Source organism: Vicugna pacos, chromosome 7, assembly GCF_048564905.1.
Source record: "Vicugna pacos chromosome 7, VicPac4, whole genome shotgun sequence".
In the NCBI taxonomy this organism is placed as follows: Eukaryota; Metazoa; Chordata; class Mammalia; order Artiodactyla; family Camelidae; genus Vicugna; species Vicugna pacos.
In genome coordinates this window covers 48,028,201-48,054,450 of record NC_132993.1, presented here as the reverse complement: position 1 = coordinate 48,054,450, position 26,250 = coordinate 48,028,201, and the positions used below count along the sequence as shown (strand labels likewise).

General features: G+C 40.0%; 2 protein-coding genes across 3 annotated transcripts in view; one reads left to right on the top strand and one right to left on the bottom strand.

The window, feature by feature from the left end:
- The window catches only part of ABCB5 (ATP binding cassette subfamily B member 5), a 114,223-nt gene extending 113,136 nt beyond the window's left edge, over positions 1–1,087 (top strand). Inside the window, exon 30 of the mRNA XM_006211710.3 lies at positions 12–1,087. Coding sequence (XP_006211772.1) covers positions 12–209 — 198 coding nt within the window. The 3' untranslated portion in view covers positions 210–1,087. The remainder of the gene's footprint in view (positions 1–11) is intronic.
- Positions 1,088–22,101: 21,014 nt separating this feature from the next.
- On the bottom strand, positions 22,102–24,697 carry SP8 (Sp8 transcription factor). 2 transcript variants are annotated; one of them, XM_072965428.1, is made up of 3 exons: positions 24,589–24,697; positions 23,749–23,845; positions 22,102–23,599 (listed from the first exon to the last, which is right to left on the bottom strand). In XM_072965428.1, the coding sequence occupies exon 3, from the start codon at positions 23,564–23,566 to the stop codon at positions 22,103–22,105; it is 1,464 nt and encodes a 487-aa protein (XP_072821529.1). In that variant the 5' UTR covers positions 23,567–23,599; positions 23,749–23,845; positions 24,589–24,697; the 3' UTR covers position 22,102. The 2 variants fall into 2 exon arrangements, with proteins under 2 accessions (XP_072821529.1, XP_072821528.1); XM_072965427.1 differs by lacking the exon at positions 23,749–23,845 and having other exon boundaries at positions 24,589–24,691.
- Between the last annotated feature and the right edge of the window lie 1,553 nt (positions 24,698–26,250).

Here is a 26,250-nt window from a genome sequence, read left to right as displayed (position 1 = left end):
CTCTTTTGCAGGTGGTTCAGCACACCCTTGATAAGGCCAGTAAGGGGAGGACATGCCTAGTGGTGGCTCACAGACTCTCCACAATACAGAATGCAGATTTGATAGTAGTTCTGCACAATGGAAAAATAAAGGAACAGGGAACTCATCAAGAGCTCCTGAGAAATCAAGATATGTATTTTAAATTAGTAAATGCACAGTCAGTGCAGTGATGCTGTTGAAGATGTAGCACATGTTTTGATCTTTGTGTAATGCAAAGGAAGAGTACTTAGTAATTATTTGGCAGGCTTTGATCTCTTTTATTGCATGTATCAATACTTAGAATCATGCTATTCGTGTACGGACATGTTCTGTTTACACACCATCTTCCCCTCAGATTTTTAAAAGGAAACAAAAACTTGCTAAACTCATTTAAGTGAGATAATGCCTATGTCCCTCACTTCATAAAAAAGCGTATTTGCTTATAAAGCAGTTTGCTGCAAAGTCACTCTCTTTTCCTATCAACTTCTGCTATAAAATTGGGAATATAGTGCCCGTTAATTAAGTTGGAAGATTTTAAGCAAAGAGAGAGTAAGTTGTAGTTGGGTCTGTGACATTGCAGGAAGAATGATTTTAATTTGGAACTTCCCGAATTTTGTAGCACATATTAGAGTATTTTGAGCTAGTCCTTTTCTCCAGACCATAGGACTTTCTCTCATTTTATCTCTGTCAATGCTTCTTTTAATAAATATCCACTATTTCCCAAAATCCCATTATATGCCTTTGTCAGGGGGATGGAGAGAATTACAATGTAAAATTTCTGGCAGAATTAGGTAGTTATCTTCCACTTCAGTAAGAGGAAATGCTTCACATGATCCATTCTGAAGATATCATTATTCCAAGCTTTGGGTTTGGCAGAATAAATCACAGACTTACCTGTGTATGAATACTTAATTTACTTAAAATAAGAGCTACTTCTATTATGGGTAAAAAACTTTAAATGTCTTTATTATTATTAAATCAAGTAACTTGTTTAAATTTTATATGTACTTTAATATGTGTATGATTTAAAAATTCTGTGTAAATAACAATATCGGTAAACTGAGTCATATTTTCCATTTACTTCAATATGTAATTTCACCCAGTGATTTTTATCTCTATTCTTAATTGTGTCTTCTTCCATTTACAGTGACACTTAGAACCGTCTCTCTAAAGTTTACTCTGCCAATAATCTGAAATCTTGTGAAAAACCATTTGCATATTAAGCCACTTTTTTAAAAATGCAGAATAAAAATAGGGTTGGATTGAGAAACAGATGTATCATTTAAAAGCATTGACACTGGAAGCCTTGTGGCCCCTTTGCTCTGTGTGGTTGTAGAGCTTTTTGTGGTTTCTCTTTCCAGAGTCGGGTGGGCAGGAGGGATAGGGCAGTATAGTATGGATATGGTTAAATCCTCAGAGTAGGACAAGCTCAGGCTCCGATTTGTAATGTCTCCTAGATTAGCAAATACAGCAATGCCAACTTTCCCCTTGAGTCTATCCATAGCAATCCCACAGCAATACCTACAGAGGTCAGTAAAACACTTTTCTAATTAACAGCCCTAACTACTGTTTAATTTGCGTTTTTGTTCAAAATATTTTAAAGGATGCTCCACAGGCAGCATTCTCTTAAAGTCAGCTGCCTTCACAGGAACAAGCAACCATGCTGAGAACTGGGGTCCCAAATAATATACAAGGATCTGTGAGGTTATCAACTGATGAAGGCAGAAAGAAAGTAAGTAGAGATCAGCTGCTTTTAGGGACTGCCACAATTTAAAAGTTTAAAATTGCTGTATTGTTCTTAAAATATTCTTTTAAATATATCATTTTAATTAAAACAGTGTTTTTAATAGAATCAAAACACCTTGTCCCCAAAAATATTCCAACCAGCTATGGAATTATTTCAGTAAGCTCAGGATTTTAAGAATACTTATAGGAATTTTTTCAAAATGAACACTCATTTATACAAATCTTACCAGTTTTGTAAGTCTGACTTTTTAATCCCTATGCTTTTTCTTAAAGCAGGGGATTCTATAATTGAAAAAGAAGCTAAATTAGGAATTGAGACTTTTACCTTAAAAAAAAGAAGTGAAAAGATACTTTACCAGATTTGAATCTAGGTTTTAAATTTTAAATCACTCATTTAAGCTCTTATAAATTAATTATTAAATGACATTGTGTTCAGGTTTGTAGTTCACACTTTGATATTTACTTAAGAGATTTAAGTAATGAATGCCACATTATTCAGGGCATCAAATCAGCAAATTTAAAATGTGTTTTCTTACAGTGTCTTAGATATTATATTCAATAAATACTAGGGAATTCACCTCAAAAAGATATCTACCATAGCAGGTATGCATCATTGATACTAAAATGAGACTTATATTTTACTGAAAAGATGAGCTGGTGGATTGTAAATTGTTTTTGCTTCAACAATCACATATTGGCATCTCCTTGTTGTGGGTATTATCAATCATTGGTAACCCACTGGATAGTTTAGTTTTATTCTGTGCTAGCTTAAGTCCATAAAAATGTTTTCTTTCAATTCACATAGCAATTTTAATTTTACTTTACTTAACTTTAATTTTAATTTAATTAATTTAGTCTTTTATCATAGTGCATGAATTGGTTTAATGTATTTAATTTTGAAATAATTTAGTACTTGAGTGTACCTCGCCAAATTCCTCTTAGATCCTTGTGGACCAAATTTCTTATAAGACTCCTCCCTATAGTCTACGTTCTTCCCTAGTCTCGAGGACTTCCTGGTCTCAGGAAAACACTGACCTCTGCCAGTCATGATTCATAGCCTAATACTTATTTAGGCTGACCTCAATCCAAACTTGTCCAAGCCTTCTTGCCCTCTGCTTCTACTTTACCTCTGGGCTTGAATATGTTACAAGAGATGAAAATGAAGCACCACTAGGGGAGAAAAGGTGGGAGGGACAAGGGACTGTTAAAATACCTGGCCCAGAAAGCCCTAAATACAGTGCAGGCAGCTGACCAGAGAGGTCAGGATCTGTCAGAGTTGTCCTTTAAATGTTAACATGTTATAGTAGCACTCAGCCATGGCCACATCTTATCCTTTGCACCTCCTTTCCTTCCTGGGAAGGAGGGCAAGTCTTAAAATAATTGAAATACCATTGAGGGGGCCAGTGGAATAGAAATAATGTAGCAAGGATAAGGCACAGATACTAATGAAAAGAAAATAAACCACCATGTCACACCTGTTTTATAGCTAATCCAACCAATCCCCTTTATATCTTGCCACTAATTAAAACAGGCTGTGGTATGTTTTTATTTAAGTCAACTTAGGTCATAACTAATAACAAGGTTTTTAGCCTACTTAATGTGTCATTTTCATGGTACATATAGACTGCTTTGCATGTGACCTATTGTATGAAAATATTACCTGTTAGTGTCCACCTATGTATTCACTGTTTTAATTCTGAGCTATTATTCCAAGAGGGTTAGTGAAGTGGACTCATAGATTGATTGGAAAGTTCATTCATAAGAACTAGTTAAGGGAGGAAACTGGGAAAACTGGAAGTAATAATTACCAGAAATTTAAAAGTTTATTTAAAAGTCATAATTATTTAAAAAAAATGCATGGATCATCAAATGTCTACATAGTACTTCAAGTAACACAACTTGCCTCCTTTTAGCAAAACCACACTGATAAGGCCTGTATTACTTTTCCATTGCTGCTATAAAAAATTGCCACAAACTTAGTGAATTAAAACAACACAATTTTATTACATTGCACTTCTGGAGGTCAAAAGCCTAAATCAGTCTCTGTGGGCTCTAGGGACAGGTCTATTCCTTGCTCTTTTTCAACTTCTAGAAGGTGGCCTGCATCCCTCTGATCTCTGCTTCCTTCACCATATCTCCATCTCTCTCTGCCTTTGATCTTCCTCTCTTACTCTTATAAAGACCGTCATTACATTAGGCCCACACAGATAATGAAGGATAATCTTCCCATCTCAAGATTCTTAACTTAATCACACCTGCAAAGTCCCTTTTGACATATAAGTTAGCATATTCACAGGTTCCAAGAATGAAGATGTGGACATCTTTGAGGGGCCACTACTCAGCCTACTACAAAGCCTATCAATTTAAACTCTTATTCCATGGAGAAGACCAGACAATTTTTCTCAGATTTCTATTGAATAAAAGCTCAAAGAGAACTCTGAAAACATCCAATCCAACATCCTCACCATATGTTAATGAGAGAGCAAGAATTCACATATCTTGCCTCTAAGCCCTGTGCTTTCTCCACTGCAACATGGTGCCTATCCTCATTACTAGGCCAGGATTTGGAATGCGTTTGTCTTTCTTCACTTTTGCTACTGGGTTCTGCTACTGCTGGCATTTCCTTTTATCCTGAGACCGGATTTATTAAGTAGAAGTTTATACCAAGCTCTACTTTCTTAACCTTATCCTCTTTTCATTAAATAGTTTTATGTGCTAGCAAGTGGGAAAAGCATCCTTTGTAAGTGTATGAGCTTTCACATACTTCTGAATCAGTACACTTTTGAATTTTCCTAAAACCATTTTAAACTACTGCTTCTAATGAGAGCTAACATTTTGGGGGGAAATTTTTCACATAGGTATGGAATAAGCACTTTACATACATTGTCTCTCTAGTCCTCATATCAATCCTATAATGGCATATATTATTACTTTACTTTAAAGAGAAGAAAACTGAAGCTTAAGGAAATTAAGTAACTTATTGAGGCTTGGGCTTTAGAATTCATACCCTTGTCTAACTCCAGAGCCCACACAGTTTTCATCATAGCACCGAGGACTTCTGGCCACAATTTATTCAGGAAGATGGCTAGCTGAATTGAGGGTGCAGTTGTTGCTCACAGGAATATACTCACAGGTCAATGTGAGAATCAAACTAAAATTTTGGGGGTAGTTACATGGTCTAATTAAATTAACCAGCCAAACCCTAAAACTACTCTGTACATTCACACCACTGGAAAAAGACTGAATTCCACCCAAGGTATGAGATATGTTTTTCCTTTAGTGTTTACTTACATGTATAAATGTGGATTTGGGCACTTTTTACATGGGCAAAATTGCAGAAATACGAGAATTCCAAGCTAAAAAAATTTTGAAACAGGCACCCTTCTTAGACGAATCATAATCATAGTCTTTGAAAATATGCTGAAGAGCATCACCAATGTAACTGAGTTTCTTAGGCATGTTTTCTTAATGATTTATACTTAATTATCAAGGTTCAGTTTAATCATACTGAAATGCTTTTCTTTTTGAACAGCTTGAAGATCTGCTTAAAGATAATGTTTATTTATTGAGATTTCAGGAAAAGAAAAGTTAGACAATTAGATGCAAAAAACTAAATGAATGCAATCACTACTGCATTGTTAGACTAAGGAAAAGAATGGTCTCATAAACTGATCTGTGTTTGTGTAGACGTAGTAAATGATGGAATGCCATTCTTTATAAGTCAAGTAAAATTTGCTATTGAATGAAGGTATTTTATTGATGATCAACTGTGATTACTACATCACAGTAATGTAATATATGGCTAAAATATTTTCTGCCCACTTGAAAGTCAAGAAGAGATTCTAGGAAAAGAGTTGAAGTCGTTAAATTACCAGAACATTTCAGACAATTGTAAATTAAAAAAGAAAGAGAGGGAGAAAGAACGAACTAAAGAGGAAAAAATCTATTTGAAAATACCTAAGCAATAAAGAATGTAATACACTCTAGCAATCAGTTTAGGACTAGAAGGAAGAAATATTCCACCACAAAATCCTCAGAAAGCCTAATAAAAGATGTACAAATTTAAATGTAAATTCCTAGCTCCATAGCCCCAGTTAATGTAGAATTATACCTTTCCTACATTAGTTTCATGAATTCCTTTACTTCCCAGTTTCCTAGAGCTATATCCCCTGAGAAGAGATGGGTTAAGGGCAACATATAAGCAAAAAAAGGAAAGGTCTGTCTCTCAAAGGATGGTATATACAGGACACCAAAGGAAAGCAGGAGCAAAAGGGCTCTTCAAATAAGAGCAAGGTCAACAGGACTGGAGAAAGGAGAAAACCTCCAAAGTAACAAAAAGAATGCCTTCCATTTCCTGTCAGTAGTAGCAATGATAAGATCAATGATATAAAATAAGCTACAGTTAATAAGTTCTAGTTTTTATATACTATATATAGTTTTTATATAGATCTTACAAAAGTAAATTCATTCATTGAGTACTGTCATCTGTTAGGCAATATGATTGAGACTGATAGGCATTAACTTACTGAAAACAGGATTTATTTCATTATTCCAACTTTACCAAATGGGGAAACTGAGGCACAGGGTAACTAAGGGAACTTCCTAAGGTCAAACATCAGGAAAGTGACAGAATAAGGATTCAACCCAGAAAATCTGACTTTATAATCCACACTCAACTAAACTATTATCCTTCTAAGATGTAATTGGACATGGTAAGGTAATATTTTTGAGTTGTTGACATAGAAAACAATTTGCTATGTGCCTCCTCCTTACAGTGCAAAAATAAATAGTGCATGGTTCCTCTTTGGTTAACATTCTGATGTGAAGGTGGATTTTTTTTCTGATCGCCCACACTCTGAAAAAATTTCTCTTGTATACAACACAATTACAATTTGAAAGAGTTAAAAACATAGTTGCTAGGATAATAGCACATTCTCCCCACAACCCTTTAGTCTTCCCTACCTTCAGATACACACACTCACAAGTGTAGAGGAAGATTAGACCCTGATATCTACATAGATTGTCTCTCATTGTTGAATCATCCCTGCTATCTTTATTTTCAGGGTGTTTATCATAACTCTTTTGTTCCGTTTGCAGCCCACTTGCTGATGTATCATTCCTCTCTTTGGTTAAGATAAAAAAGATCTTGATAGCTGTATCATGCAAAAACCAAGACAGATTTACAAATGTTGCAACTGGGGAAAAAAAGTAACATGCGTTGGGTAGTGTTGGCTAAAGTGGTGTCATTAAAAGTTGTTCAGGTTTGCTCAACTATACTGAGGCTCCTATTCATATGAATGACTTTCCAAATATTGTAAAAATAAATACTGCTTCAGTAATAAAATTATTTTAAAATTGGGATGTTTAGTGATGGACTATAAAAGTCTGTGTATTTCCATATTAACAGAAGGCCTATAACATTAACCTAGACAAAATTAAAACATTTGGAGTGACCACTAGTGTATCACAAACCCATCATATACTGAACAAGCAAGAGAAGTGCAAACATCACAAAATTTTAATCATACACTTCTGAAATCTGAGGACAAAACCCTGATGGTTTTTCCCTGATGTTATACATATTTCAAGTTGCTCCTTCAGTAAAAATTGAAATTTTCACAGAAACTCCAGTCTCCATTATCCTTATTAATTTTTGTCAAGGGAGATTGTAGAACCAGAGATAAAAGACACTGTCTTTGATTTACTCAAGTAAAATTCTTTTAAAATGTGTAACATTTTAGTAGGGCATACAAACTAAGGACTCAGCAGTACACCTCTAACTAAATCTAGTATCCATTTATAGGAGTCAAAGAGGTGTTGAAATGAACATATTTTAAGATAAGATCCATAACCTGTATCAAATTGTCAAAAGGGGCTTGTTAACAATAACAACAACAAAGTTGGGAGACCTTCTTCTAGACCAGAATTTAAAAAAAAAAAATACCTGTCCCCAAAATCAGCCACTTTAAATATAGGCTTCATGAATAAAAGTTGTAAATTTGAGCAGGGATAGAACAATTAATGAGGTCAAATAAGTGTTAACTTTTTTTCTTTGTTGCAGTATAGTTTTTAAAATGCATAGGTTCTAGCATCCTTTTTTGTTTTGGTGGTCTCTTTTCAGTGTATTCAGAATTTCCTAGATATAGTTAGAAGAAAGAACTGTTTTACAAAAGTCTATTTAGCAACACCAGTGAGCTCCATTAGTTTGTTATACACAATAGAATACTTAAATTTACTTAATGATCAAATAACTTTATTTGAAGGACAAACTAAATTAACCTCTGTCCCCTTATAACAATTTTAGAGAGAAATAGATTGGTCTTAATTCTGGTTAAATACATGTACACTCACAGAGCAAAGTTTAAGTTATTTTAACACACTTTGAGCATTTTTAAATTATAATACTATAATGCCTTCATATTCTTAAATTTTTAAATAGTTAATTTTAGAGTCATCAGGCCAGGAATGATGGGGTGATTTTTTTTTCAAATGATCATTATTTCCTTAAGAAACAACACAAGAAATATTTTACTTTTGTTTTACAATTATAAGTCCTCAAATTATGGCTGTGATTCATGATCATGCTCAAGGCTTATTTTTAACCCAAAGTACTGAACACAGCGTAGGCATTCAGTGTTTGTTGATTTGATTTTTTTTAAGTTTTTAACAAAAGCAAATATATCATTTAAAGTATCACTATGAGATCTGTTATCTCCACTACAAGCTGAGGCTATATTAGAGATATGATATATGTCCAGTCTACTCACCATCGTCTTCCTTCCCTTCTCCCAACAACTCAAGAGTTTGAGACTCTTTAGTGGTTTATTTAAGCATTCCTTTCAAGGGCTAATGAATATGTCATGTAGGTATCACAAAAAATTCAAGCTTGCTAAAGAATAACTCTTAATTATATAGAATTATGTAAAAAAAATTTTTTAACTTAGAATTAATTAGTGATTAAGTAGACTTGACTTGACTCTTGGACACTATTTTCTCCAATGGCCATAAAATACAGAATTTTAAAATAAATCTTTTTGTCCTTCTACAACAGCTGATTCAAATCAGACTCATAATCTATAAGGAGCTGTAGCTTCATTCAATCAAGAGGACAAAACGTCTGGCTAATTCAGTTTAAAAAATAAACTGTAAAAGTCTTAAGTCATTTGGCAGCGGAGGTGGGGGGGGTTATCCCATAGACTCATTGATTTAATCTTTTTTTTTTTAACTTTTCAACCAGTTACAGCTAACATGTTCAAGTGATTCTATATTTAGTACCATGTGACAAAGCAAAAACAGTGTCCACTCTTAGTTGGGAAATATAACTGGTTGCTTTCCAAAATTCTTTTGTAGAATGACAATATATGTAAGGTTCCATCTGCCCACTTCCCGTAGTTAATGTAATACTAACAAAAGGAAACTGATTTGTGGGTTACAGTTTAAGAGAACTATATGGTGCAAAGGCTTAAAAGGACTTTCTGCTTCCAGAGCCAGCACTCTTTCCCCAGAATGTTCTCCATTGGCTCAGATCATCTGCCTGATTTTGCAATCAGATGGACACTCATTCAGAAAAGGGCATAACCATGGAAGGACAATTCACAAAAGAGGGAATAAAACTGGCAAGCAAAGTCTAGAAGAAAGGTTTAGGAGTCTAAAATTTGCAAATTAAAGCAATAGATTTATTTCTCCCTTATTAAATGAAAACATTAAGAATTCAGTGCACTTAAGACTGATTCTCTCATCTGATGTTTGCTAGAGTATAAACTGCTACACACTTCAGGGACAGTAATCTGGTCATCTCTATCTAGAGCCTTTAAAATGTTCTTATCACTCAAGAATTCCTTCCTCTTTTAGTATCAAGGAAATAATCAGGAATTAGAACAAAAAGTCATGCATGAGGATGTTCAATTATTTGGAAACAACTAAATGCCTAGTATTAGAGAAGTAGTAAAATTTTGATATATGAGGTCCATGCAATATTTTATAACCGTTTAAAATAAAGTTTGCAGATAATTTTAAATAGTAAGGGAAATTTATTTTAATATTAAAGGGGGAAAAAAGCAGGTTACACTTTTGTACATATATATAAATAAGAAAAAAGAAACATAGAAAAAAGATAAGACATAGTTGTTGTATCTCAGAAGTGGCTTTAAGATAATATGTTTTCTCTGCTTCTTCACAATTTCTTGTACTTTCTAGAATATCTTCAGTGAGCATCTAATAGTCTCCAAAAAAAATGAAGTCTAAAACTATTGAAATGGAAAGTTTTTGGATTAAGGTGGAGGTAATATGATTTGACAAATTTGTATTTGTGTGTGAATGCCTCCCTTAAAATTCACAGAGGTAATTATATTTTTTAAAATATTTATTAATCCAAATGAATGGCTGATTAGTTTTATAAAACAAAGTAGTGGGGAAAAAAGTAGGGCACTTTGTAAGAACTTGTTCACAATTTAATTTTCCAGGGAGTGCTACCATCAAGGCAGTCTCCAAAATAAATTTTCCTACACTTCCCACTTATCAGTTTCTTCTGAGCCCTCACAGTGATAGCTGTATTGTCTGGTAAAAGCAAAATCTAATGGGTGGCTACCTTTGAATCCTGGGTCCTTGATAAATTTCCTTTTTTGGGTGAAAGACTGCCTATATTGTTCTTAATGATTTATCTGATTGGCATACATGGCCTATTAATGTTGTTTTTACTTAGTCTGTGTTGTGTGAAGGCAAGATGGATAAACCTTAGATGCCAGGTTCATTTTCCCCCTCACTTATTAGCTTGTATTCTGTATAAGCTACACAGAATTTTACTCATTATTTCTGAGGATATTCACAAACAATAATTATCAAGATAGGAAATTGTTAGAAAAATTAAATTAATTCATTTATGAATCACAAGAAAGAAAACTATTATATTCAAATAATAGATTGCTTCTTGAGAAAATGTCATGAATAAATAAGTGGATATTACCTTTATGTCCTATAGCAATGCTTCCACAGAAGAAAGAACTCTCTTGGTTTAGAGAACTTTAACTTTTCATTATTTTGCTATAATTTATGGAATACCTAGCAACTGAATTTTATATGGAGTACTGCTGCTACAGCTTATACATTCTGGAAATATAGGAGTCCACATTTAGGCAGTTTAAGTAAGAGCAATTAAACCAGGGGGTTGGTGTACAGCACCTGGGGAATAGAATTTGCCAGAGCAAAACTTCAGTATCTCAACTGCATGAATCTAATCAGTAGAAATTAGGGTGTTTTTTAGATAACTTCTTTTTTATAGCATTAATATTAGAAAGAAGTGTGGAAGTGCTGACCAGTACACATTATTATAATACTTTCTTGAAAGCTAGGTAAATGTAGTTTCTTAGTATGTCAGAGTAGTACGAATATTCTAAATGTGTAGAGATCACCCAGAATGAAACCAAACAAACTGGAAAATAAGAAACAGGAAAGAGTAACAGGAAAATCAATTTTATATTTTCACTCTACAGATAACAAGTATATTTTAACTTTATTATGGCTTTCATTTCCCTTTTAAAATACAGAATGTTTTCCCTAGCATTTTCATGAGCAGGCATGAGTTACTTTGTTTTTTTATTATTGCCTTTTATTTTCAGATATGTCCTTATAGGTACGTGAATTTCATTCAAAAAGAAAAAAAATGAAAAATCAGGACATCTAGTTAAATTTGAATTTCAAAAAAAATCATATTTAGTATAGTTATGTTCTAAATATTGCATGGGGCATACTTAGACTAAAAAATTATTTGTTGTTTATTTAAAATTCATATTCAACTGTGTATTCTGTATTTTATCCAGCAATCTTAGGTAGAGTGAAAATACATTATAAATAAAGAATGCTTTCCTTTTTTATGAAATTTCTTTTTTTATGAAACTCCTTATAATCTCACTTAAACAAGGCAAAGAGCCATACAAGTATATTGCTCCCTGGAATGTAGGAGATACAGTTATCTGTACTCAAAAAAAAAAAAAAAAAAAAAGACTCAACCATTAGGTTTTAAATTTATACTCTGACAAAGTCACTTCCTTAGCAAAAATAAGCCTAAAATTTAACTTGAAAAATATGGAGGAAATAAATAGAACCACTAGGTTATTCGTATTTTGTACTTACTACATTATGGACAATAATAATGAGTAAATAAGTCATTTTAAATCGTAGAATAAAAAATAGGTCTAGGCTAAGGCTACAAATAAAACATTTTTGGTAGTTTGAAGTGAAACTGTCAACCACCTCAAATTTAATCTGATGCTTCCATGCATGAAATAAAAATGCAAACTGAAGTAAATATATTTTCTTAAATTTTAATTATGAAAGAAATTTTTAAAAACTTCTCGTTCTAAGAAACTATATTTTAGAAACATATCCCTGAGGAATAGCTTTCTGCATAACTTGCTGTTGTAGCTCACATGCTCTGCAAAGGTGCGGTAGCCATAAGGACTGAGCAAAAAAAGGTCAGCATTTTCCTAAGCTCCAATCTACTACTGACTGATATGCAGTGCGGCATTTGTTGCCTTTAATTATTCATTTGAAAAAATAGATACCAATATTAATTTCCTAGATTCAACAAATATATCATCATAATGTAAGATGTTAACAATAGAGAAATACGATGGGAGTCCACTGTACTACTTCTACAACTTTTCTGTAAATCTAAAATTATAACAAAATGAAAAGTTTACTTTAAAAAATGAAAAAAAAAAAAAACACCTGCCACTGCTTTTGGAATATAAAATAATAAAAGTTGTTCCAAACCACTTAGACATAAATACCACTTTTCTATGAGGGGGATCACTATTATACCCCTCTTTTGAAACTAAAGTTCTTCTCTGCAAACAACAGGTGGAATTTTAAGAATGAAACACTTCAGTGTTTCCAGTTTTCCTGGGTATACGTATTAAAACATTTAGGTGAACATGTCACTTAGCAAAGTGTGTTCACATTTAACAATTATACCATATACTAAATAAATTATATCATATGCTTTCTACAAAATGTATGCAACTGAAGAATATATAATGCTCTGTTGCTAAAATGTATACAAGACTGTTTCGCTGCTTTCTGTTCATTATTATTACAACATTCAATTGTGATAATAAACTAAAATATGTCACTATTGAGGGCATAGGAAATATATGTGTACCTTAGTCTAATTTAACCATTACAGTTTTGAACCAAATATTTATTGGGAGAAAAAGCAAAATTTAATTTGCCTCATAGTACAAAGGCTATTGAACTGTCACCTACAAGAAACTTATTTTCCTAAAAGCTTGGGACAAACGTAATTTAATGTTATAAAAATAACTATTTTCCCTAGAGACTTCATATATCTATAGTCAAATTTTGTTAAAGAGTATATATGACTTGATAATTTTTTAAACATCACTAAATCAGTGTTAAAACCTTTTAAATGCATTTTCACCTACTAGATTCCTGCTCACTTACAAAGGCCATTGTTTATTTACTTGAAAGAGGAAAGTGCTTATTTAAAAAAAAAAAAAAACACCAAAATAAGGGACAGATAGGTAAGAAAGAAATGAAGCATTGATCAGTGTAGAAGAATGAGCACAAAACTTCCTGAAATGATGGGAAACTTGATGATAGGGTACTGAAATAATTAGAGACATTAAATTGGGTGCAAAATGGACAGTACAAATCCTGTATTTTCAGTTGAGCTAGACAATCACCTGAACTCTGAGAGAGGGGGAGGGCACAACATTTTTCTTTCTTCTATTACAGTGCTTAAAATGGAGTGGCTAAAAAACTTAAAGCTGGAAGGATCAGTTCCCTCAAAGATGTAAAGGTAACCTCAGGTGAATTATTGAGCTTTATTTTCAACATTCGCATAGAGTATAGGGTGAAATGAGCACAATGTAAATCAACTCATTGTTTGGGCCCTTTCAAATTAGTTGCCAAGAGAGGAGTGAAAACTTGATAAGCAGGCTCGAGTTTCTGTGTGTTGATTTAGAAATCTTAAAACTTGTGGGAGCTCGGTTCATTTAAAGGAAGAAATTTAGAGGGAAAAAAAAGTAAACAGGGAAAATGCTCTGCAATGAAACACTAATGTGAATGGAGTATAAAGGATTTTCTCTTTTAAAAAAAACTATAAAGAATTCCATTGTGCTTTTAAATTACAAATTTAGATTTCTTTGATTTAGGCTGAGTATGATTTTCAATGTCTGTCAAAATGTCGTGATCCATTTAAATATTTGAAGTGTTGATGCTGTTTCTTATCTGTCATGGAGGAAAATTAAATATAAATCAAAATCTTAAAGAACTAAGCCCATATTTGCTAATAGGTAGATGGCTATTTTGAATGAAGCAGTAATGCATTATTCCTTTTAACTTCCCTCTCCCCTGTTAAATCCATTTCTGAACTGCATACCAGGTAGGTTCAGAACACTGATTGCAGCAGCTTCAGGTCTTGACCCTTTTTCTCAGGAAGCAAGCAAAAAAAGCACTAATTCACTAAAATAAGTGAAGAGAGATGGCAAGACTAAGTCCAGGTATTCGGAGGTAAACCCCAGGTGTTTCGTCTGCCTTTTTCCAGGAAAATGCAGCCTCAGCTTTCATCAGTGTGTACTTTGTCTTGATAGGAATGCATATTTAATCATCAAAGCAAAAAAAATTATTACACTCAAACATAAGATCCTTTAGTAGAAAATTTTTAAGTACATTTCAGCCACAAATAAAACTTAATAAGTGACGCCAAACTGCTTTGGAGGGGCAAGAAAGGTGAGAGCAGGGAAGGATGAGATCATCCGCACGCAGATTTGAAAGACACTTGTAGCTTACTTGCAAAGCTTCATTTAGCATTGAGCGTACAGAGGAAATGCTGTTCCTGGTGACAGCGCAGTGGGAATTCCCACTCCAACAACCCATGAAATGTTACTGCATAATTATTCACCTTCTGAGGCCCATTAGAACTTATCAGCAGAGAAAGAAATTTAATTTAAACTCACCCCTCTGTGCTAAAGAATGACCGAGACTTTAGATCAAAGCAGGAAGCTCTGTCCTCCAGTGGTTTGCAACACCTAGGCACAATAGGGTGAGAGAACGAGACATTCCAGCACTTCTTGGCTTTCCGGACCCTGGAGAGAGGATTGGGGGCGGGGCGGGGAGAGGGCGAGCCGCGTCGTCGGCTGGTTTAAGACGGGGGCTCCGGAGGTGGATGTGTCAACTATATCCTGGAGCTCCCGGAGGCCAGACTGCTTCTACCGTCAGCTTCAGGGGCTTGGCACGCGAGACACTCATTGCAGACCCTCCCTCCTTTCCCTGCTACTGGGATTCGGGTCAGTGGAGCCCGTGGACTTAACCACAGGAAGGACGTGGATGGAGTCATATCACACGCAGGTGTGCAGCTCTGACTATTGAGGAAAATGCTTTATACTGCAGCCCATCACAGAGTGCCTTAAACGCTTATAGATACTGCATGCAAAACCAAAAAAAAAGTCAGGTTTAATCCTTGGCACGCCTCAAGCGTACAAAGCGGAACCCATGTATCCAAATCTGGACAATGAGCGTTGAAGACCTAAAGGCTCCTAAGAGGGTCAGGGGTCGGGAGGAAGTTTACTAGTTGCAGGCTCTGTTCCTGAGGCTCCTCAGGGAGCTGCGAGTGTGCTCTCCAAGTAAAGATCTTCAAAAGGAGTATGGTACTCTTTTCTGAGGGATTGATCCATCCTCCCCTTCCTTCAGATGTCACGAAATATGGGGCCTGAAGAATGTTGCTATGTTCCGCAAATACCTGCTGCCCGAAGGGTGGAAGGGCAAGGAGGGAGGGGAAGAAAGCCCAGGAGAGGTTGGTTGTTGGGTTTTAAGGTACTACGCAGCAAAGAAAAGATGAGTTCTGTTAAACAAGTACAGTCATTATATGTCTGTATGTAACGATAAGGTGCTCCCAAGTAGTCACCGAAGTGGCTAAACTGTTTTTTGATTACTGAAATCAAAAAGGACGAAGAATTTTCACAGCCAGTCAGACTTGATTTTGCTTCTCTTACGATAACTGAGAAGAGGTGCGCAAGTTCCTTCATCCGAGTCTGGCAAACCCACAATAAAATGACAAGAATAAAACTTCCCGCCGATGGAGGACGCTGCACTTTGTCCAACGCCACGGGGGATAAGGGGGGAGGGGTGGTGGAGAGAACCGAGCAGTTTGGCCAAGAGCACAGTCGTCGCTAAAACCAATAGAGAAATCCAAATAAGTTCGGGAAGAACGACCGTGGCCGGTCCACACCGCGGCAGGCCCGGGTAGCATCAGCAGGACACAGCTCTTGGTCTGCCACTCCAGCATAGGGTAAGACAAAGGTCTCAGGATCCGGGCACTTAGATGACCGAGGGCAGCGGGAGGATGCTAGGGATTTGGAGACAAGAGAAAGGAAGGGAATTCCCCACCCATGTCCGGCCCAAGAGTCTTTTGAGAGCCAGGAAGTGATCGCCGGGGAGGCTCACCGCGGCAATTCCCACGATGGGTTAGCGTGGGGCCAGAGAGGCTCCGGAAGCGCTGGCTGCTGAGGCCAGTGTCGCCCGCACCCGGCGCGCTGCAGAGCCGGCGCGGGGCACGTGGTGGCGCTCGTTGTCCGCGCAGCTGGCGGAGGCCGCCGCGACGCCTTTGTGTGCGCTGGGCGGCGCGGGCGGCGCGGGCGGCGGCAGGGCCTGCAACACAAGCGGGACGGCAGGTTGGGGCAGGGGCTCGCGGGGACCTCTGACTGTCGCCCCACCCTTTGCTGCAACCAGACGGCGGATAACGCGACTCGCCAGCTCCGAATTCTTCCCGGCGGTCTCCAAGGGTCTTTCTGAGAGCAGCCGGCATGTCGAGGAGTCGGGAGAGGAAAGAGGGGGTATCATTTAGAAAGGCTGGGAAATTCTCCTGGGCTCAAAACCTCCCCTTAAATTTCTTGAATAAGAGAATGAGGAAAACTTGGAGTAGCGCAGACCTCAGCTACGATCCCCGAAAAGGGAAGCAGAGGGCTTCTCCATTCCCTCCCGCGCGGCGAGAAGTGCTTGCCTGAGAAGTAAAAAGTTAGGGAGTGGTCTTAAAAGGAATCCCAATGAACTTGAAAGAACAGTGAAAAGCGGCAGTTTTGGGCGAGCGCTTTATTTCTGGTTCCCAGTTACCCCAAGCTCTCCTCCCTGTCCCTAGAGCTCCAGAAGCCCTGACTGTCGTTAGGAACCACAGCAAATGTACAAGGCTGCTTCCTCACCGCCAGGAGACTCCGCAGAAAATTAAATTAAATTAAACACGCGCTCAGGGACCAAAGAAAATAGATTCCTCCCCCAACCCCCGCCCCGCTAAGCAAATCAACACTTCTACGCACAGGGAATGCAGCGAACCTAAAGAGATGGCCACTGACGCGCATCCCCTTAAACTGCAGCGACTGGAGCCCAGGACAGCAAGGAATTGCCGGCTCTCCTTTAATCCGGAAGCAGGGAATAAATAGGGCGAAAGCAAATTCTGAATCTTAATTTTTAAGCAACAGCAACAATTGTCTATCGAGAGAAGTCTTCAAAAGATGCCACCCAGAATGACAGTCCTAACTTTAAAATGAGTACTCTTCACTCCCTTTGATTCCTTACTTAACACGGTTTTCTTTAAAGACAGTGATAGGATTAACCTGCTGGGCTGTTTTTTAAAGAAAAGGGAAAAAAACAAACAACTACAGAAACATATTTTGAAAAAGATTACATCATACCTGAGTTTTTCTTAGGGGTGGAGAAGAAATAATAATGCCTGTTTGGACAAAAGCAGCAAAAGTCAGCAGGAAAATTTAAAAAAAAACATTTATTCAAAATACTTGCATCAAATTAACTCCTCTAAGGCTATTTGTATGAAAAATTGAGCAAAATGTAGGATTTCTTTTGTTATATTCATCTCTACTATTTTAGGCAACCAGAGAATAAGAGGATCTACACGTTTTCCTCCTGTAAAGTTCCTGCCCTAATTTACCAGCCTAAAAGATCATCTGACCTTTGAGCTAATCCTCTAAAATTAAATATTTATTTTAAAAAATTCCTCCACAGGCCTTCGGTAACATTCTATTCAATAATCTCACAAAAAGATCCACAGGGAGATAAAAATGTTAATGGCAGGCTTATCGATCTGCCTGCTCAGGAGTCTAGTCTCATTACCTGCTTGTCTTTAATTTTTAATTTCAGCATTCTGTCCCCAAGGGAAGCCCAGTTGAGAAGTTATACCAAGATTGGGGTAAGAGGAGAGTGGAAGGAGGGCAAACCGATCCAGGAATTTTCTAATATCAGTTGATACAGAAGAATAACTCATCACATTTGCTTAAATGAAGTTTCTAGCAAAAATATTTTTGTTGATAGTCCAAACTCAACAAATCACAATCATGTTCCTAAGCAAAAGAGATCATCCAAAAGAAGCTGAGCCAGAAAAGGAGAGAGCAGGATAAGGAAGAAACACTCAAGTTTGGGGAAGAAATGAGGCAAGTCACCAGAAAAGCTGGACTGGGCTGCAGCCCTATTCCAGTCTCCAGAGGGTGGACTGATATATGCTGGCCTGACCTCTGGGTCAACAACTAGTTTAACTCTACCTTGATCTGCAAGGCTGGAAGCTTGTCCCTTGGTTCAAAGTGAAACCCAGCCTTTGACTTCATTTGAGTGAGCCTCCAGGCACTGTTAAGAGGTGCTTTAGTACAGATGAAGAGGGAGAAACCACAATTGTGCACATCACCCTCTGTCCTCCAAAAAGATGTTCATCCCCAAAAGGGAACCCTGCCCACTTTGCAGAAAATAAACCTAGAAATACTGCTCAATAACCATCAGAACAAAACAAACCAAAGCTAGAATGGGGAGGAGGAGCCAAAGGAAGAAAGTGAAAGTTCGAACATCTATACCACAGAATAATCTCTTCCCATTCATCTACCCCAAAGAAATCTTGCTCCAGACAATATTGCTCCTTGCCATCACCCATCTCTTAAATCAAATGTGATTCTGTATGTAATGAAACTGATATTATAAATGTACCAAGCAGCTTTCCTCTTACCTGCCACTACATTTAACTCCTTCAGAACCATTCTCTCCGAATCCCTCAGTACTGCAACTTTCAGTAAAAAAGAAACAACACTTAAACTGTGTTCTGCGTGTTATTCCTAGGAAGAAAGTGACAGAAAAGGCTATTTTACTTTTTAAAACCATTATTTAGAGCTATAGTATACCAAAGAATCAGAGCTAACTTGCTTGCCTAAAACCATCCAGATTGGAGGTCTCAAACATCTGCAGACAGCAGGATTCAGGCACTCTGCTACCTGGGCACAAACTGCATTATTCTTAAATATTTTATCCTTGGTTTTTTTTTTTTTTCTGGATTTACATTTATAGCACTCTGTATTTTCACTTCTGTTTTTATGAATAATAAATACTCAATATAAATTTCACTGGAAAATTTTCAGTTCAAGATATACACCAAAGCTGCACTTAGGGTGGGGAGAATGAAAACAGAAAGAAAGAAGCTAAGCTTATAAGAATCTGAACACACTAACTTTTTATTCAATTTGTTTCAAAATAATAGTATTAATCTAATAGTGAAATAGTTTGATATAACAGCAATTAACATTTGAAGTATTTTATGCTTCAAAGTATGGCTCAAGGAACACCCATTGCTTAAATGCACTTAGACATAACATGACAGTTTTTTTATTGGCATCATTGACACCTACGAACAATAGCCTAGTAGATAGATTAAGGTTTAACCTTCCTTTTCTTTGGTGGCTGTTTAGAGACTTTAAAAGAACAGATAACTCATTTCAACAGGAATCTACTACTGATATTTACCTCTACATAATCTTTAGCTAAGACATGGAATGCCAAAAACAAGATTTTGTTAGCTTGACCTCCTCCACCCCTTAACAACAAAAGTTATCCCCAAACCCATGTTTTTATTTTAGATGTATTGATCTTTCAGTGTAAGGCTTGGCCTTTTAAATACCAAATGTAATCAATGGCCAACAACCTGACTCCTTCTGGAAAGTGAGAAGGAAGTAGAACAGAGAAATGTCTTTGAATTGTTTGGTGACTCTGTACAAATTTTAAGAGGTCAGTAAATCCTGATACTTTGAGATAAATCTACTGGTAAATAATTAATTACATTTCTTAGACACTATAGTCTTTATCTTGGTAAATAGAGAAAACACAACTTTGACAAATATATCATTTCATCTAAGTAATATCTTAAAAGCAATTATTTAAATATTACCACAAAACAGGGTTATATTTTGTTTAAATTAGACATTTAACTGAAGATAAAATGCAAATGTCCATAGTTTAAAAGAGAAAAAAATACAAATTAACTGGCCTAGTCTTTTATCTGAGTTTATTAATACCATTTAAAATATTACAAATAAATCAATTACATTTCATGCATTTAAAATGCAAGTCTAAAATGTTCCAGAGAAAGGCTTTTCATTTCAATGTGAAATATCCCAATTATTTCAACATTACAATGAGCAAATAGTTTGCAGAATCTGCAAACACTTAAATGTAGTGTCAGAAGTGTTTATTAACAGTTAACAATATTACCTTCAGGAAATACACAAAGGCCAAAGTTAGTTGAGTTTCACTTGGACAATTTATTTAATACATGGGTTTTGGCAGACCCAGTTATGAAATATAGGAGAACTCTCACTTTAACTATACCTGAACTGCCAGCAAATGCAAATAAGTACATGCTCCATTAAATTAAATGCCATCCCACATTTATCAAATATTGTCTTAGTTACAGTTTGATACCTATCTAAATTCATATTCGAGCAAAAGTAGGCCCCGAAAGTGCGTTTGTGGCTCTGCACCTCCAGAATTGAGTTCAAAAAACCTGCAGCTCATCAGAACTGCAAGAATAACTCTTAATATTTTCTGTGACAAAAAAAAAAATCAAGTTTACTTCAATATATTTTCAAATATTTACTGGAAGTAATGTACAAGAAAAATGCTATACAAAATCGTCTCCTGGACAACTGCACCTCGCACCCATACACTGGTGGAGTTATAGTTAATTGATAACTAATCTAGAATGATTCTCCAGTTGTACAAACCATTAGGTTCAGATATCTTACAAAGTTTTTTTTTCCTATTTTCCCTTTTGGCATTTTAAACTACATACAGCCTTGTCTGAAATAAACGATAGCTTCTCACTTGTTTATAAGTTTAAATCAAAAAAAAAAGTTTAACCCTAAGAATCTTCAACGAATTGTAAGAATTTACAGATATGGGTACTATACAAATTGACGGCTGGACTAGCAAAAAAAAAAAAAAAAAAAAAAAAAGAATGGGAGATTATGCTCCGGAGTGGTGAAAACGAGGTAGAAAAGGACAAACACAGAGACAGTTAATCTGGTCTCACCGGAAAGGGGTATTTTTGCATAAGAAAGACACCTACCCTCACCCCACCCCCACCCCATAAGTTAAGTTAATGCGATCAAAATAACTTTGGGATCAGTATCAGCACAGTTTCGAAAGACTTGCTCACTGCTAGAGGAAAAACTAGAAGGGAAACCAAGTGGAAAGATGCTGTTTTAAAATTTTTCTTTAGTTTTATAGTTTTAATAAAGTTATAAAGACGAAAGAAGGTTGCTGCAGCGATTCGCCAAGACTACCCTTAGCTGAAACTTGCATTGGTTCCATCTCAGGGAACAAAGAAAAAGAGGCAGAGCTGACACTGGAGAGCTAAACTAGGCAAACTCCGGGTCTCGGCGCCGCCAGATGGGCACTAGACGGCTCTGCGCCGGGCGGGCAGCGGGGAGCAGCTGCAGCGCAGGGCGCTCCGAAGCCGAGAGGCCCAAGACTGCTGTTCTGGAACGAAGTCGGCGGCTAGCCCGGCAGGAAGGTCCCGTGCGGGCCTCCTGCTTCGCCCTCCCCACGGTACAGCTCAACCTTGTTCAGCAGAGTTGTTCGCGCCCGTGCGAAGTCCCCCGGTCTCCCAGGCACTGGATTCATCCAGCTCTACCTTCAGAGGCCGTTTCCCTATAAAAGAAATGCCCGTCACAGCTGGGGATGGCGGAGGGAGAATGAGGAGGACAGGACCAGAATTAAAGGCCTAGCGAGGCACCGACTAGGGCTATCCTGGACTCCGACGGTGTTACCCGATGGTAGAGGGAAAGCTAGGGCCCAGGAAAGCAAGCTTGTTACTTACATGTCCATATTTCCTTAACAGTTATGTCACAGAGGGAGTTAAAAGAGAGTGGGACAGAGATAGAGACAGAGTGAGCAGGGTGCCGTGGAAAGAGGCTGGAGCTGAGGCCAGGACCCACAAGGCCCAAGCGGACGGGGTGGGGGGAGGGGGTCCCGGAGAGGGGCAGGCCTGGGGTGCGTGTCACTCCAGGCCGTTGCGGTGCCCGGGCTCAGGGGCCTGCAGCAGCTCCGGGGAGTGGCAGGGCGGGCTGCCCGCGGCGCTGTGCTCGCTGTCGGTGTCGCTGCCCTTCTTGCCACCGCTGCCCGACCCCGCGGAGCCGCCGCCGCCGCTGTGCGTCTTCACGTGCTTGCTGAGGTGGTCGCTGCGCATAAAGCGCTTGTTGCAGACCGGACAGGCGAAGCGCTTCTCGCCGGTGTGGGTCCTCAGGTGCCGCTGCAGTTCGTCGGAGCGCGTGAAGCGCTTGCCGCAGAAGAGCCAGTTGCACACGAAGGGCCGCTCACCCGTGTGCCAGCGCAGGTGGGCCTTGAGGTGCGACGTCTTGCCGTACACCTTGCCGCAGCCCGGGATGTGGCAGCTGTGCAGGCCCTTGCGCCGCAGGCTCGCCCCGGCCGGGCCCAGCCGTTCTGCCTCCTGGCAGTTGGGGCAGTCGCAGGTGGCGCGGCCAGAGTAGCGGCGGGCGGAAGAGCGCGGGGAGCCCCCCAGCGGCGCCGACGGCCCTGCGCTCAGCATGGAGCCCCCCGCGCCAGCCAGCGGCGACGGGGCCGAATCCGGGTAGGAGCCGGGCAGTACGGGCTTAAAGCCGTCCATGAGGTGCTGCCCGGCAGGACTGAGGAGGTGCGAGGAGGCGCCGCTGCTGAAGGCTGAGTGGCTCAGGCCTGAGTAATCCGAGTTGTAGCCTCCAAGCGGCGAGTGCAGCGAGGTTTGGAGCCCCCCGGCGGCAGGGTGCAGCGAGCCGGGCAGCGCCGCCGCGCCATTCGGGTTCTGCACGTCGATCCAGCCCGCGCCCACGTCCCACCAGCTGGAGGCGCCGGCCGAGCCCACGTCGCCGGCGGCGGCCAGACCAGGGTGTGAGGGCTTGAACCACGACTCGTATGGATGCGCCATGCCCACTCGCGGGTAGATGCCCTGCAGCCCGTCCACCGAGGTGTGCACCTTGGAGATGAACACGGGCTGGTGGGAGCCGTCCTGCGAGTGCGCCGAGGAGCCGCCGCCGCCCCCGCCGCCCCCGCCGCCGCTGCCCCCCGATACTCCAGGCGCCTGGAACACTGAGTAGTCGTTTGCGAAGGGCGAGGTCGAGGCTGCGGCAGCGGCAGCCGCAGCGGCGGCGGCGGCGCTGCTGGAGGTTAGGGAGAAGGCGCTAGAGCCTGGCGAGCCACCGCAGCTGAACGAGTCGGACACCAGGGCCGCGGCTGCGGCTGCCGCCGCCGCGGCTGCCGCCGCGGCCGAGGACGAGCCGCCGTTCCTGGAGGCCCCCGACACGCCGAAGCTTGAGAGACTAGAGCCGACTACGTTGCAGCTGCCGGAGGAGGAGGACGAGGAACGTTTCCAGGGATGGAAGCCTTTGCTGAAGGAAGATGAGCTGTCCGAGAGGGAGGAAGGAGACGGGCTAGGGCTGCCGATCTTATTACAGGTAGCAGCAAGCATGGCCAGAGGAGTCGATCCCAACCTCGGTTCTTCCTGAGAGAAGGAGGAAAGGAGAAGAGGTGGGGGAGGGGAGGTGGGCAAAGGGCCGGGGGTGGGGGAGAAATGTGTATCAGTCCTCCGGTAGCCCCCAAAGCGCCCCACTGCACCCCATTTCTCGCTGCGGCGCGTCGCCACCAACTCACCTGGCTCCCCCAACAGCCCCGGCGCCCGGCTGCTTCCTACTCTACGGGAAGGGACAAGTTTGGCTGCCGGCGTCTGATTCGGGAGCAAAGCGCCATGCTAAAGAAGAGTTTGACAAGTATTCTCACCTAAAACAACACTTTCGTGCACACAAGGCCCCAGGCACTTCGAAAGAAACAAGCAAGCAAAAAGTACAGATTGGGAAAGAAGGAAGATTCCTTTGCAGAGAAGCCTGGGGAAAAACCATTGGATTGCGTTTAAAAGCGCTTCCCTTGCAACCCACAGAGAGCTTTGAAAATCCTGTTCCGGCCCCCAGAAACCCATCCTGGGTTGTTTCTCTCATGCCAAAAGACGTCAAACTATAGGGCTCGTTCGCTCTTCCTGATTTTCATTAAAAAAAAAAAAAAGAAAGTCTACAATAGTCAAAAAGAGAGAGATGGGTTCAACATACCTGCAAGTTAAGGCGGGCTGTGGAATTTTTTAAGGGGAAAAGGGAAAATCTGCAGTTTGCCCAGGAGGAAAAACTTGATCTGATCTCTTTACCCTCAAAATCGTCGCAAGTAAAATAGACTGGGCGCACGTCTCTTGGGCGGGGAGCCGCCGGGCTCTGCGAGGTGGCTTGTCTAAATGCCCTTCGAACCTTTTCCTGCGCTGAAAAAAAAAAGTGACTCTGCCCCCCTCTCCCTCTCTTTCTTTTCTCCAAACTCACTTGTATTTAAAGGGGGAAAAAAGCTCTCAATAGAGACTGATAGCCCGTGGCCTGGCCGGGGCGACTTTAACCCCCTCCGATCGGCAATAAAAGGAAACTAATTAAACCAGCAAGAGAAAATCCTGAGACTCACCCCTAGAAGTGAAGTTGCCATCACACAAAAGTGCCCTCCTCCTCTCAGAGGATCTTTTTTATATTGATAAATCAGAGGCAGTGTTTTTTTTAGAGGTGTGCAATACAATGATCAGTTCCGCCCATTCCACCACAATTGTAGCTCCCTCTCCGGCTTTGAAGTGCCGCGGAGGCGCGGCCAGCCAATCTGCGGCCTCGCCGGGCCGCGCCGCGCGCGCGCCGTGAGGTCATCGGCGCCGCCGCCGGCCGCTGCGGGGGGGGGGGGTGCGGAGCGGTAGCGAGAGGGGCGCTGGTGACTGCGTGTGTGTTACAAAGTGGGGGGGGGGGTGTAACAGTGTAACTGTGTGCGTATGTGACCAAGCTGAGAAGACTGCAGAAGTGGAGGGAAGGGGGGTTGGTTGGGTGCGGACATAAGTGTGGCAGTGTAAGAGTGACGGGGTGGAGGGAGGACAGTGCAGAGATGGGGAGGGTGTTGGGAGTGACAATATAACTGCCTGTGTGACAAAGAGGGGTAGAGGGACAGATCAGTAAAGTGCTGAGGGGAAGCGTGTGAGTGTACTGTAGTGTATCTGAGTGACAAACCTAGGGAGTGAAGAGGGCCAGTGCAGTGAAGTGTGTGTTGGAAGGTAGTGTGTGAGTATTTGGTGCGGGGGGAGAGGATGGAGTATGAATCTGTGTTTGTGAAAGAGGAGGGAGAGTGGATGAGTGTATGTGGGAGAGAAGAAAGCTGTCTGAATGTGTGTGAGAGAGAGGGAGTTGTGTGTGCTGGTATGTGTGCGCGCAAGAAAAGTGGGGGTGGAGAAAAGGAACAGTGCAGTAAAGTGTTTAGTACGTAAAAGAGAGGCATGGCGATTTGAAGAGTGAAACTGATTGCGAAGTTGAGTGAGGCTGAGTAAATAAATATTCACAAACTCTATCACTGTCGCCAGCTTCCTCCGATTTCTTGTAGCTCAAACCTTGAGTGATTTTTTCTTAATTTCTTGGACACTGTCGTTACATTTTTTTTTTTTAAGAAAATCGTATTAATACCTTCCTCTCCTTTCCTGACTCCACAGCCGAAGGGTAGAAATTTAAGGAGGCTGAGGGGTATTTTCAGAGCGTTAGGGAGTGTGTGCGCCTGCGTCAACGAGCTGTTACTTTGATGCAGTAGCTTTTTTCCCTCCTGAGGTGGGATTTGCCTTTGGAAGTGCGAGTCTCACTCTCGGGGAGGGGGTGTGTTTGTCCCGTGGCGATGAGTAAATTTCAATACAAAAGGATTAGATAGAGAAGGGGCTGAGAGAGTATTGTTTTTTAGTTTGGGTAAGAAATTAAGCGGTTTACAGAAGTTAGAAGTTTCTACAGGAAATCGCAAAAGCTCTTTCTGAGAGAAAAATCAGGATTTTGATCGAAATCTATGAGTTTTATTTATCTGAGACAAGCTTTTGAAAAATTTTGGACCCCATATATGGAGGTGTCTGTGTCTACTGCCATTTGGGCCAGATACCTATGAGTGCGTGCTTGTTAATAGTCAGTTCAAATTTGGGGGGTTTTAGAACTTGCTTGACATTTGTGTTATTAATTGCTTTCATAAATATAATTACAATTTCACTGCCACTACAAGGGAACATCTTAAACCACAGAAAGCACCACACCAGTGTAACAAAAAGTCCACGGCCCTTGGAGC

Bases quoted from the DNA above. Each gene is read 5' to 3' on its own strand.
- SP8 (XM_072965427.1), bottom strand. From the start codon at position 24,609: ATGGCAACTTCACTTCTAGGG. The intron at 23,600-24,588 runs GTGAGTCTCAGG...TCCTTCTCTCAG, and splicing joins TGGCAACTTCACTTCTAGGG to GAAGAACCGAGGTTGGGATC.